This window comes from Hermetia illucens, chromosome 1 (genome assembly GCF_905115235.1).
Source record: "Hermetia illucens chromosome 1, iHerIll2.2.curated.20191125, whole genome shotgun sequence".
Taxonomy (NCBI): domain Eukaryota; kingdom Metazoa; phylum Arthropoda; class Insecta; order Diptera; family Stratiomyidae; genus Hermetia; species Hermetia illucens.
Genome location: NC_051849.1, coordinates 87201317 through 87214574, shown reverse-complemented (window position 1 = coordinate 87214574; position 13258 = coordinate 87201317). Strand labels below are relative to the sequence as shown.

General features: G+C 36.9%; 1 protein-coding gene across 5 annotated transcripts in view; it reads left to right on the top strand.

The window, feature by feature from the left end:
• LOC119651953 (ion transport peptide) overlaps positions 1–12323 on the top strand; it is a 132096-nt gene extending 119773 nt beyond the window's left edge. For 4 of the 5 annotated variants that reach the window (XM_038055820.1, XM_038055828.1, XM_038055839.1 and 1 more), the window contains exons 3-4: positions 9837–10485; positions 10838–12323. In XM_038055820.1, the coding sequence (XP_037911748.1) occupies positions 9837–9957 (121 nt within the window). In that variant the 3' untranslated portion in view covers positions 9958–10485; positions 10838–12323. The remainder of the gene's footprint in view (positions 1–9836; positions 10486–10837) is intronic. The other variant, XM_038055850.1, reaches the window with a different exon arrangement.
• Positions 12324–13258: the final 935 nt, after the last annotated feature.

The window sequence follows — 13258 nt, the reverse complement described above, 5'->3', positions numbered from 1 at the left end:
TTCTAGCCGTTACATGAGATGACCTCCTTAAAATACATTGATTTAATCTTGGTTAAAATCAATAAGAAATAAAATTTGCCCACCTATTCGCTGGGACATCTGCTTATTCAAACATGGGATTTTCCACCGAGTCATGGACCTTCGTCAAATACCTCGAAAAAGAAGCATGAGGAGCCAGACTGAGTGTTAGCACTAAGAGGTTATCGGCCCGTCGCGCTGCTTTTATCTCCATCGACGAACATAATATAAAATATGACGGTGACGTTATCACACTGCAGATAGTAATGGGCCCGATATCGTACCCCGTTACCCCTTTCAGTAGTGAAATCGGCTCTTGTCAATCAGATGGGCTATTTTTCATAGGTTTAATCTGTGTAGAGTGAAGGCTCTCAAATTACCATTTAGCGTATTAAGTCACCGTTGGCTATTGCCTTGATGCTCAATCTGAGCAAGTGAGTACTCGTCAGTGCCAATTACGTGACCATAGCATCAAAGACGCTTTCCTCACAATTTTTACATGAGCAAACTTATATCGATGGCGGATGTGCTCAGGTCGGATATGATTATGCTGTTACGCCAATGGTTCGACGCAATATCTTTGTTTCCATTACCGCAAGGAGTCATTCATTGCCTTTTAAAGCCAGCCAACATTCAGAACCATAGAGAACGATCAAAACTATAATTCTAGATTTAAGACATTCGATGAGACGTCGATCTCAAAGAACATCACTTCATCCAACTTGCGCTGATGGTTGAAGTAAAGTTATAGCGCACTTCTCTTCTGGGCTAATAGTATCGATCTGAGATACTTAAATACTACTTTTCAGTTCCTTACAAATCACTGTCAATGACGGTAATAGACTCTGAGTGTTGCGTGAGGCGGTCATCCTGGCTGAGATCAGCTTTGTTGTGAGACGCTACGAAAGCATTATCTGCATAAAGCTTTGGATGTCCCGTGCAGCAGTACCCATAACAAGAACAAAGAAGGGTGGTAAGAAGACGCTTCCTTATTGAACACCGACAGAGATACAAGGCGGTTCTGATATAGTTGCTACAGTTCGAACTTGATCCTTCGGATCACGGTAGAGCAATTTGAATCAACGCCCCAATTCTGTCTACCTTATTTTGTCTAAAATCCGAATTCTCATAACATCAACCATTTTCTCTCCGCGGCTCCATGGGAGCCCCTGATAAAAAAATATTGTCATTGGTCCCGAAAGGTCCAAATATGATCAACACTTTCTCGTGAAGTATCGTTGAAGTACTCTTTTCTACGTTAGTCTCATATGAAGAGCTTAGGTAAGTCATCTGCAAGTGGATTAGTGTGGAAGTAGGAGAGGTGGCACGTCATAGAATTATCTGACCCAGATCTTTTTAATAGCAAGAAGGCTTTCTAAAGGTTTTGTGGATACCTGAAACATATTGTTAGATACTGACTTGAAATGTCAAAAGTAGGGTTCACAGAAGCCATATATACTACAAAATATACAAAAAATAGCAAGATTTTTCTATTTTTCAACGAAATGAATCATCAAAGTAATCTCCCTCGCTTTTTTAAGGTTTGTTGTAAACACAAAACCTTATTAAAATCCGTTTACTGTCTGCCCGTCTGTCCGTCACACGTATTTTTCTCGGAGAAGGTTATAGCGATTGACACCAAACTTGATAGAAAAGTGGGAACTGTAAACGCTCCCACATCAAGTGAGTTATATCCTTTTACGTTGAATTTAAGGACATTTTTACAATTTTTTTTCATTAAATATAGTCATGTGGAGTATCAAATTAAAGGTTAGTACTTTTCGAAGCCGGTCTTAGTTTTGACATTTGTTTGAAAGGTGGGGAGTGCGGGGGGTTGAAAGTGATGATTTCTTTAAGGGGGCCATTCTCAGAAACTGCCAAACCGAAAAATCTGGAAAAAATCACGAGGCTGCCACTATATGGTGCCTGGGCTCTGAAATACCTTCCATACCGATATCTGTTCAAATAAAGTTAATAATAGTATATTACTATAATGTTTTTGTAATTGGCTGGAAACCCCCCTTAAATTTGTTTGTTGTGATGTAGGCTATAATGTGGAACATGATCTTACCAAGTTTGCTGGAAATTATAACAAAGTTATAATACGTCAAAGTTGTTGCTTCTTTGGAAATTGAAAACTATGAATGTCAATATCACCCGAAAGTGGATACTCTCACATAATATATGGATATATTACGTGCTACGTACTAAGAAATACACAAAACCTTTCGTACCTGAAGCGTCCAGCTTCCGGTTTACCGACTTGTTTCATTATTTGAAACAACTCAATAGGTCCCTTCCTGGCATAGCCATGAATCTACCCAACGAATTGCCTGACACAAACATCAAACAATATTCCTTGCTAATAGTTTGCTCCATTGAAAGTAATTCTGAATGGGCCACTGACCGGTAATCGAGTGGAGTGTTTGTCCGCCAGTCTATTTGTCATACACAGTTTTCTCGAAAACAGCTATCAATTCTAACGAAATTTTGTGAACATATGACAACTATCAAACCCCACGCATACAGGGTGGAAGTGGCATAAATTTGTGTTGAGGTTAAAGGGGACGGCTTGGCATAAATGCAAATAGGGGTATCAAATTTCTTTCTTAAAATGTGTTCTCGTAAAGTACCAAATGAGATCTCTCAGTGAGTTCTTTAGGGGGGATCATAGCTTGATAGTGATCCGTGATGCTGAGGTAAATGCAAGAGGTACGATCCTCTTTAAGTCCACCCAACTACTGGCCTATGCTGACGATATCGACATCATGGGAAGAAGCACAAGAGACGTGCAAACTGCCTTCATCCAGATCGGGCAGGCGGTGCGAGATCTTGGGCTGCACATCAATGAAGGCAAAACAAAATATATGGTGGCAACGTCAGCACCGAATTCCAACCAACAAACAACATCAAATCGCACTGGTCAAACGGGAAGAATAAAGATAAGAGGCTACAACTTTGAGACCGTTGATAATTTCTCCTATCTAGGGTCGAAAATCACAACCGATAACAGCTACGATGATGAAATCCGCACACGGTTGTTGTCACCAAAAGAGCCTATTCCAGCTTACAAAAACTGTTCCGTTCGAAACGTCTCACCATAGGGTCAAAGCTCTTACTGTACAAGACAATGATCTTGAAGAATTGCGTTCGAGAGAAGAATCCTCCGAAGAATTTTTGGCCCCCTACATGAGGATGGACGATTCCGTAGCCTACATAACGACGAAATCTGTGAGCGATACCTTGACCGTTAGGTGGGCGGGTCACTTAATCCGTATGGATAAGGATGATCCCACCCGGAAAGTCTATAAGGGCAATATCTCTGATAGAAAAGGAACACGAGGCAGGCCCTGCCCAAGATGGAGCGATGACGTAGGTCAGGACGCCAGACAGCTTTTAGAGATATCGAATTGATGAACCTCGGCACAAAACCGGGATGTCTGGAGTTCCTTATTAAGGCAGGCCTAGATTAGATACCGGTTGTTGCGCCTTTGATGATGATGATGATCATAGCTTTAACATCCGTTGCAAAATAGGAGAGTAAGAGGTAAAAAAATACGAAACTAAAGTGAGACAGAATCCATTTTCAGAAACTACCGATAAGAACACACGGTGATGCGCCTATATGACATCTACGTCTCAGAATACATCGCTTTCCAATATTTACTTAAATAAAATTAGGCTAAGTTCATCGCAAAAGCGCCAAATAGGGCAGCAACATAAAGAATAGCATGGCGCATAATAATGGAAAGCTGTGTGCGACCTATACTATTACTGACAAAGTTATAGCAAGTAAAAGAAGTCAATTTCTTGCAAATTAACTACGTTTTGAGCCATAGAAATGTACTGCTGACGCCATAATTAACCGGGGTAGTTTAAACATAGTAGCTGCTCTTCCCCGTTCATTTCATGTATTTGTTTTAAGTGAGTTTCTGCATAATTGTAAATAATCATCCATTTTCACTGTGAAGCCAGATACTAATGAAAATTAACTATTATTGATACAACTGTCGTGCACTCAATATACCTATCATAAGAAAACACAAAACCTTTCATACCTAAAGCATCCAGTTCCCGGTGTCCCGATTTGTTTGCTTTTGGCTCGGTACCTTTATATATTGGGATATTTACTCGATTGAATGCATACTTTCGAATTGCAGGCGTAGATCCAAGTTTTCCTGAAACAAATTTTGCCACCCAAAAACATTTGCCCACATAAGTTGATCACGGAATGCCTTTTGTAACATCCTGAATGTTTCTTTGCGCCAAATAATCACACATCACACAAATCTGGAATTGTACAAAATTAAGTGTCCCACAAACACTAATAGAAATGCTGATACACAATTTTGTGGTGCTACCAACCTTAAAAAAATCATTTATTTCACTTCTCTGCGGCTCTTCATAAGAAGCATTGGGAATAATTCTTTGTCATCCTTGTTATGCTATTTGCTACGAATTAATGCCCTACTCTGCAGAAATAATCGCATTAGTAGCGCGTGTATAAATATTTCCCACGCATGTTAAAGGGCACATCCATGGAGCAAGGAAATTATCATACTTCCTGGAAAATGTACTTTTCGCCAACTCTTACCTACGAATGTGATATCTGGCTGATTCTGAACACTTTCATCTGTGAATAATGCCAAGCAGCTTGTCTAAAATTCAAATTACATCATTTAGCGCAGCAATAAACATTAATACGCTAATTACGCTTTAATGCCATTATCTGTCTAATATTAACATTGTTATTAAAACGTCTCCGCTCTAAAAATAAATATAACATGCATGATGACTACCACGGGACCGTTGGTGCGTGACGGATATCTAACTATAGTAAATATTGTCATCTTGGCGTGGAGCATTCAGTGATAATAATGAAAATTGCGTTATAGGAGAAAAATGTTGTGTGATAACAGCCGTGCAATAAAAGATATGACAACTGTGAGATTCAATAGATAAAAATCGAAATAATTTCCTTCTCACCTAGTTGTACAATTGAAGTTTGAAGCGGCAGAATCACATGTGTGAAATACAGATACGGAGGGGTGCATATTCTCTACAGATTCCAAACATCTATTCTTTCAAATTCGGTGGGTCCTAGGGAAAATAGGTAATGACTGAAAAAACTCTTGGAGAGAATATGTATCTGAAAATGAGACAAATAGGAATTTGTTAATACATAAATTCTATAGCATGAAAAACATAAAAGGAAACTGTCTCCCTTTTCGGAATAATTTTTCTTCCATGGAAAGCACCGTATTCCTGAAAGTAGTTCTTTGAAATAAGTGCTTCTTAAGCAACATTATTAACGAATTTTAACCACAAGATCCCTTAGTTACAAAGGGGTAGAAATCTTATCAGAAATCATGAACTAATTCAATCAACTTCGAAACTGATTTTCAGTTTCTTTTCGGCGGTCAACGCACATTTTTCTACTGTAGTACAGGCTGTTGATGTCAAAGATGCCACTAATAGGAAGTTTCTGTCTGTTAATGCTTGGCCTTTGTCACGAGGCTTCTTGGCTTGGCTTGGCTGTTATCCTAGCTTACATTGGAAAAGTTTCCACATGTATGGATGAAAGATTGAATTCTTGGCCAAACACTTGTTTTATATGTAATTGATGAAACAGGAAGGCTCGCTACTACTTCGTTCCTACCACTTGTATTCCTCAAATCGTCCCGTTTTTGTCCCTTCTGTTTTTTCTGCTATGCTTCTACGTAGAGGCCATATATAATATTTTAGCAATGCTAAACGCGTCGCCTAGGTACTGTCTTTGGGGATCGTAATAAACCAGCGTGCTCAAAGTCGTTCCATTTGGTAGTGAACGTGTTGTATGGATTTCCAAACGAAACGGGTTTGAGGGCATTGCGAGCGTTCAACTGTCAAAACGGAATTTTAAGGAGGTAATTATTCAGGAAATACATTTGCATCTATCTGGTATGTCATGTTATTTAATGTTACGATTATCCTAACATAGACTGGGGTGGTATATCATCAGTAAGCTCTAGTTTCCTCTGTTTATTGCGCCTGCTGCTTTTATCATGCGACAAGTATCTTCTACTTCAGCAACTCTCCCGTTCAGAAGCGGGGCGACTCGTTTTGATCGGTTGCGCTTTCTTTCTCGGTTAAATGCTGGATCTGGATGGATTCACAAAGCTTTCAAATTACCATTCAGTGTATCAAGCCCACTTTGTTTCGGCCAGTCCTTTGTTCGTTTCCGCCGTGTTCTGACCAAGCTTGATAAGTGAATTCTCGTCATCAAGAATGACATGATTACACCATCGAAAACGCTCTCTCTCGGAATTTTTCCACGATCATTGCAAACCAATCCCATTCCAAGCCCCCCCCCCCCCCCCCCCACCATTTCAGAAATGATCGTGTCGTGTTAGACCACTGGTCCAAAGGAACATCTTTGTTTCCATTGTCCCATTGTCCCCATTTCCACCATTGCCTGATATCACGGGTTCGAAATATTTAAAACAGTTTCCGGCAAGTCACTGCTACTGAGGGTACTATAACTATTGCCTGCTTCTTTGGGATTCTCAAGAAGTTCGTTTTACTTAGATTTAGTCTGAGACCGCGTTGCATTAGGCGATCATTCCATTTTTGGATAATCTTGGAACCATCAAACACCCAATTTTTCTCACATAGCGAATTCACACAGCCGTTCATACCCAAAGCACTAAGCTTTCGGTTTTCGTTGCATGAGATACTTACTTTCAACTGTCCATCCTCACTTACCATAAGCAATAAAGAATGGAATCTCCGGCCGATCAATTTTATGCCGAATCTAATGTTCACAAGCTTGCGTTTTCGCGCGTCATCACCAATGAAACATTTTTCCCAAATTGGGAATTCCCCCTTAAAAAATGCATAGTAAAAATATGTGGTGAAGATAGCAGTATGTGAAAATATCAATTTATGTTGAAATATTTAAACATATGTAAAATAAAAACAACCTAAAAAGACCCAGAGTGCGTTTAATAATGTTATACTCTTTTGAAACCATATTTATATTGATCAGGAAAAAAATATAAAATTATATAAAATCCGTTTTATATATACTTACATAAATTAATCTATTTTGCCTGGCTAAGTTAAGCAAGGGTCCCATATTATTTTTATTGAAACATATGTTATTATACGTTCGATGATTTCATCTCTGCTCAACCCAAAACGTAGTCAATGGGGACATCAAATGGTATTTGAAGCAGACCAGCTGCTCTTCAAGCTTTATTTGGGCCACCACTGATTTTCATACTGTGAACCAATTTGTTTGTTTTGTACAATCCTTGGCGATTTACATGTTTGGATACTCGCTTAATCACATTGATTCATATGCTATATTAACACACCTCCTAATTCAATGTGAATATTAATAATTTGATTCCAAGGCAGTCAAATTGCAATTGGGGTAGTTACAGAGCTTTCCTTTTCGACCAAGTGTACCAATAGCATGTTATCTATTCTAGGAAAGGTTTCAGGTAGTGTAGATACGTCTACTCAACGGGATTAAGCAACTTAGAGGAAACAATACTTAGCCCGTTGTTTGACAATTGTATGTTTAGAAGTTTAATGCTGACCATGTATTGGGACGTGAATTTGGAACCAAGCATAGTGCCAGAAACACCGTAGTACTCTTGAATGGAGCGTAGCGCGTCAACCACTTGACTATTTGCTGAAATGGCAATACCCACGTCGGCTATTTTGGGATAGTGGATTCGATTCCTTCCTGATGCGATATACAGTTCTGAACCTATTGCTACCTGCGGCAGCTTCCACTACGTTTTTAATGGTGGACGATTGCTCATTAGTATTTTCAGGCGCACTTACCGAGGCAAGATAGCTTCCCCATTGTCGAATGTCAGATGGATTAGATAAGCAGTCGATGGTGAACTTGAAGCATTGTAGGTCGCCAACACTGCGAAAAGCAGCGAATACAACGCACAATTGAAGCCAAGCGACTATTAGATGATGATCCCTTTCAAGGCCCTTTTTTGTTACGCACATTCAGAAGACAACTTCTAAGTCTATTGCTGATCGAAATGTAGTCAAACTGATTGTGCGTACATTGTCGGTCAGTCGAAACGACTTGTGCTGTGTGGTTATGTGCTTGAAGAAGATGCGACCAATGATAAAATAGTGGAAGCTACAGAAATCTTCAAATCTCCCATCGTCATCGTTACGGCTGCCAAGACCATGTTTCTTTATCACGCGTCCGAGTTATGTGACGTCAGAGCCCACGTTGCCAATAAAAAGCCTTCTTCTCCATCGAATGCAAAGTTTGCCTTATTGCATAAGAGTATACTATTGTAATCTGCTAGTCGGTATCCTGTCGGAAACCGGGCTCCAAAGTACTAAGGGCGTGCCTTGCAGCTGCCGCACGCATTACTCCAACATCGGATTCACGCCACTGCCAGGCTTTGCGGAGTACGAAAATATAGTGCCGCCGTAAGGAGAGGAGAGAGTCATTTAACTTCATTTGACCCCATAATGTCCCACTAGTAACACTGGAATTCTTGTTCAAGTTGGAAATAGCAAACATCCTGGTGACTCTCCACAGCGTTGTCGAGGACCGTACGCACATTCCAAAAAATAATTTCTGGCTAATATGATTGCTAAAATCTGATACTTTATCTGAGGGCGGTAAGTTTGTCCTTATCTGAGACATAGATATTAGTATAATATAGTATTAATCTGCAGTTTACTGACGTACAGGCTGCTATTGCTTTCAATGGTCTTAACCGACAAGCAAAGACTACTTTTAGTGAATTTTTGTCCGCCACCTCACATTGGGTCGCTATCTCAGTTGGGTAAAGATGGAATCAATTTGTAACGGATACTATTAAGAAGAGCCTATCCACCCCCTGAGACGTCTGGCTGGTACAAGGCCATTCAGGCAATAATGAATCGTCCCTCCTCCTTTCTCAAGCAGACTTGGGATCGTCCTTGGCAGTAGCGCAGGTTTAAATGTTAAATGTTATACTAACTTTAAAAACTCTGTATTTGTTCATTCGATCAGTTTTATTTCCACCGCAAGATATCCGGGCCGGGTTGTGCAGTAAAAACAAAATTCTCTCTCTCTCTACTGACATCAATTGCTGGAAAATATTCCCGCTGTCAGTCAATCTATACATCAAAAGAGTAGGAAAAATAAAGTCATCAATCCCTTTTAAGATTCTTTTGCTTCCTTAAAACGTTAAATTTATTGCAGCCACCGCATATTTGAAAAGTAACATTGCGAATAATTATAATGACTGTATATGCAAGGATTGAATCTCCAAAAGTACAAAATCCAATTAGCTATATTTAAGTTTTCTAAACATGCAAATTCTGATCTGGGTATTGACGACGATATTTGCTCAAACAGTGTTTCTTGTGAGAAAAAGATCTATTGTTTTACACAGCCATACACATGTCAGCGATTTCTTGGATTTTTTATTTACAATTAACATTCCTTCAGCTTTCCACACTTGTGTATTTAAAAAACAGCAATAATTATTCCGACTGTAGAATGCTAAACAAGTGAAACCAAACAAACAAACGAAAGCAGCACGGTACGGATGATAGTACTGGTAAATTGCACTTAATTTGTATTGTTGGTAATCTGAAGTACAACTAATTATTACATCGTTTAAATATTACCGCAATTACAGTAGGAAAAATGATAACTCTAGATTCTTCCTAGGAGGATACAGTCGACAGAGCAATCTTGCATCCACAGAAATTATTTAATCTTATTTTTCAATAATATTTACGATTTTTCTTTAACAATTTTTTTTTTATTTTCATTAATGAATTTTATTACCTTCTAGGCACCAGTGTTTCAAAACGGACTATTTTAAAGGATGTGTTGATTCACTTCAGCTCGGTGACGAAATAGAAAGTCTTAAGTTATATATAAAAGCATTAAATGGTGCAACACCACCATCATAATCACTTCACTATAAAATATATGAAAGTAGATTTTAAAATTAAGAAATGAACAATTTTTTCTAAACATTATTTATTATATTTCTGTTGCATAAACTATTTCACCTACCAAGTGAATTATTTAAGTAGCGTTTTAAAATAATTAGCAATTGAAAAAGAAAACAAAAAAAAACAAAGGAAAACAAGTTGATATTTTTGTTTTTATAAACTGATGACTTTGGCAACTTTTTTACTTTATCTTTGACACTGTTGGTGTTATTTTTCAAGTAGCGACTTTCGCACAATACAACTGTTGATATTTTTTAAGTAATTTATTATTTGATATTAAATGAATCCTAATATGATAGATTACTCTGCCTATTGATAAAAGAACATGTGAAGATATTCATTTTTGTGGAAATAGTACAAAAACTTCGTCACCGGAAAAGGCTGAAGTGCACACAATTTCAAGGCTTCCCAGCAATTACGATCGTTGAACCGCACCCAGTCAACAAACAACAGTGCCCTTAATTGACATTTTTTTATGTTATGGTATGTTTATTTTTTTAATTTGATAATCTTATTTTCATATTTGTCCTTCTTTCGGTTTTGTATTTTTAATATTTTGTGAGAGGGTCGTCAACTTTTCCATAACATTTTTTTTCTTGAAACATTTGATTATATATTTTTTGTTAAATTTACACCATTTTTGAACTTTTTTGGAAATGTAATCGTCGAATAAAATATTGAAAACATTTTTTAGTGGTGGCATTCTTAAGAATAATTGCCCCACTGAATGTCAAAATTTGTATTTTGAAGGTCGCCCAGTTTTGAGACCGCTATCGACAAATGTCCAAAATAACCATTAAACATTTCTAATGAACATTCTTTTACTCATTTGCAGAAGTGATTGCTTCGCAACAGACTATTTCGCTGCTTGCGTTGAAGCACTTTTGTTGCAGGAGGAGATGGAGAAATACGACAGTTGGCGTGACATTTTGGGCAAAAAATGAATCAAATCTACAACGAGCATCATTTTTTGAAATTTCAATATAATTACAAGATTGAAACTTTGAATAAACTTCCTACAAATACATCAAATATCATAATTATGTACATAATTGTTATATAGTATAAAATAAAAAAGATTGCTTTAAAATATATTCAAAATATCCTTAAAAAGCAAGAAATAATGCAACTTAAATATGTAGATATAACAGTAAAGTCAAAAACAGAACCGCATCACCATTAGAACAAAACGTATGGAAATTGGATTTTATTTGTAATCGTCACATGTTAGGGTGAGAATGCAAGGTTTAAGTAATCCTTAATTAGTTTTACTTTATATTTATATATTTCATAATTTCAACTGTACATTTTTATTAGTATCCTTAGTTATTTTATTACAACGCTGTATTTATATCTTCATAAAAATCGAATGATGTGCATTTAAAAGCCCACGAATTGTAAGCGCAGCTTACATGTCAAGTATCATACGATAGTATTCTGCTCCAATAATTGTATTTTATTTCAAATACTGAATTTTATTTAAGAAGTATAATGTTTTTATTATTCTTACGATTTCTACTTATTTAATAATTTTATTGCAAAAAACATAACTATTTCTATGTTTGTAAATATTGAATGATTTCTTGTATTATTTTGGGATCTAGTCGTTAAATTTTAATTTAGAATCAAAGCGATAAACACTTGAAAGTAAATAGGAAAATAGGTTCAGTTGGTCTTACATGGTAACCTCCGATTTGCGCTAAAAATCTGAGCACTCTTTACGCTCAGTTGAAAACTGTTTAAAGAATCAGCAATTGCTTTCAGTTTTTATTGTTCGACATCAGAAAAAAATTTCCTATCATTTGATATATGTCATATATTCAAAAGATTAAATCAATGAAGAACATTCCTTTTAAAAATAGAATACTGTGTTAAGCTATTAGTTGAAAAATATATAATTTTCCAAAAAACATGCTCTAAGAATATTTTGGCAATTACACCCAACAAATTGATATTTATAAAAAATTTGGCCTAATTTGCTTCAAACGGTTGCTCCCTCGCTACAAAGTCAAAAGCATCTTTAACTTTGCTTATGTTAATTGATTTTTTTAGATTTTTCGAGTTGCATTTTTCTTACCCTCATTTTAGTAAAACAAATGAAACAAGAGAGAATGCATCTTTGTGGCTTGTTCGTATTATTAGTATGTTGAAACGAAATGCAATATAAGAGGAAAAACTAAACGAAAAAGAAACGAATCACGAACATACAAATAGAAACAGGTATTGGTTTTTTGACATAAATTTATTTTGCGTGTACATATTTCTGTTTATATTAATACGGGGAAATATTAAATAAAAGATATATATATGAGCATTGAAAAGTTTGCGTTTCATTTTAGAGATCCAGAGAGAGGATGATTTCGCATCGTAGAATTTTTCGAGGTTTTCTGGAATAAGTAGGCGAGAGACACCTTTTCTATCAGGCTATATTGCTGAACCTAATGGCATTGGACAACTACATTTTAAAGGTTTTGTGGAAAAGAAAACCTTGTGGCGCGGCAGGATTCGCAGCGTTCGAAATTCATTTCGAATGTTGCGAATGCGAACAAATAGATGGCGCTGAACTTTCCACTCCTTAAATTCAACGTAAAAGGATCTAACTCACTGTATGCGTGAGCGTTCACAGTTCCCACCTTTCTACCAAATTTGGTGTCATTCGCTATAACCGTCTCCGTGAAAAATGCGTGTGATGGACAGACACAAAACCTTAAAAAGAAGTTGGCTTATATTAAGCCACAACACACTTTATTATTTTATTAAATTCTCGAACAACTATGCACAAGTTGCAATTTACTGATCCTACCCATATTTCCCACATCTTTTTTTTTTATTTATTACCTGCTGCATAGCTTTTTTACCAGGCTCGTTGCACAGTTTCCTTCGTCGTCATTTATGGTTATTTGCTTCCCTTCGTTAATGATGTATATGCTTTCTGCTGCATCTAAAAGATGCATCAATATGGGTAGGATCAGTAAATTAATTATAACTTAATTAGTAGAGCCAAAAAGCTTCGATACAAATAGGGGTAGTTTAAGATAGGTTAACTAATTAGGTACTAGCACTGAGGAAGGAGGCACGTGGTCTCCGAAATAGTTGTATGCGGGGGAAAAAATATTTACAGGATAAGGAAAAACACCTAGTTCTTTTCTCAATTATTAATGTTAAGTAAATAATTTCCGTCAATTTTGATTTTTCTGTCGTCACATTGGTTAACTATTTCTTGGTTGTACATGTTTTTATAGTACAAATTACTGAA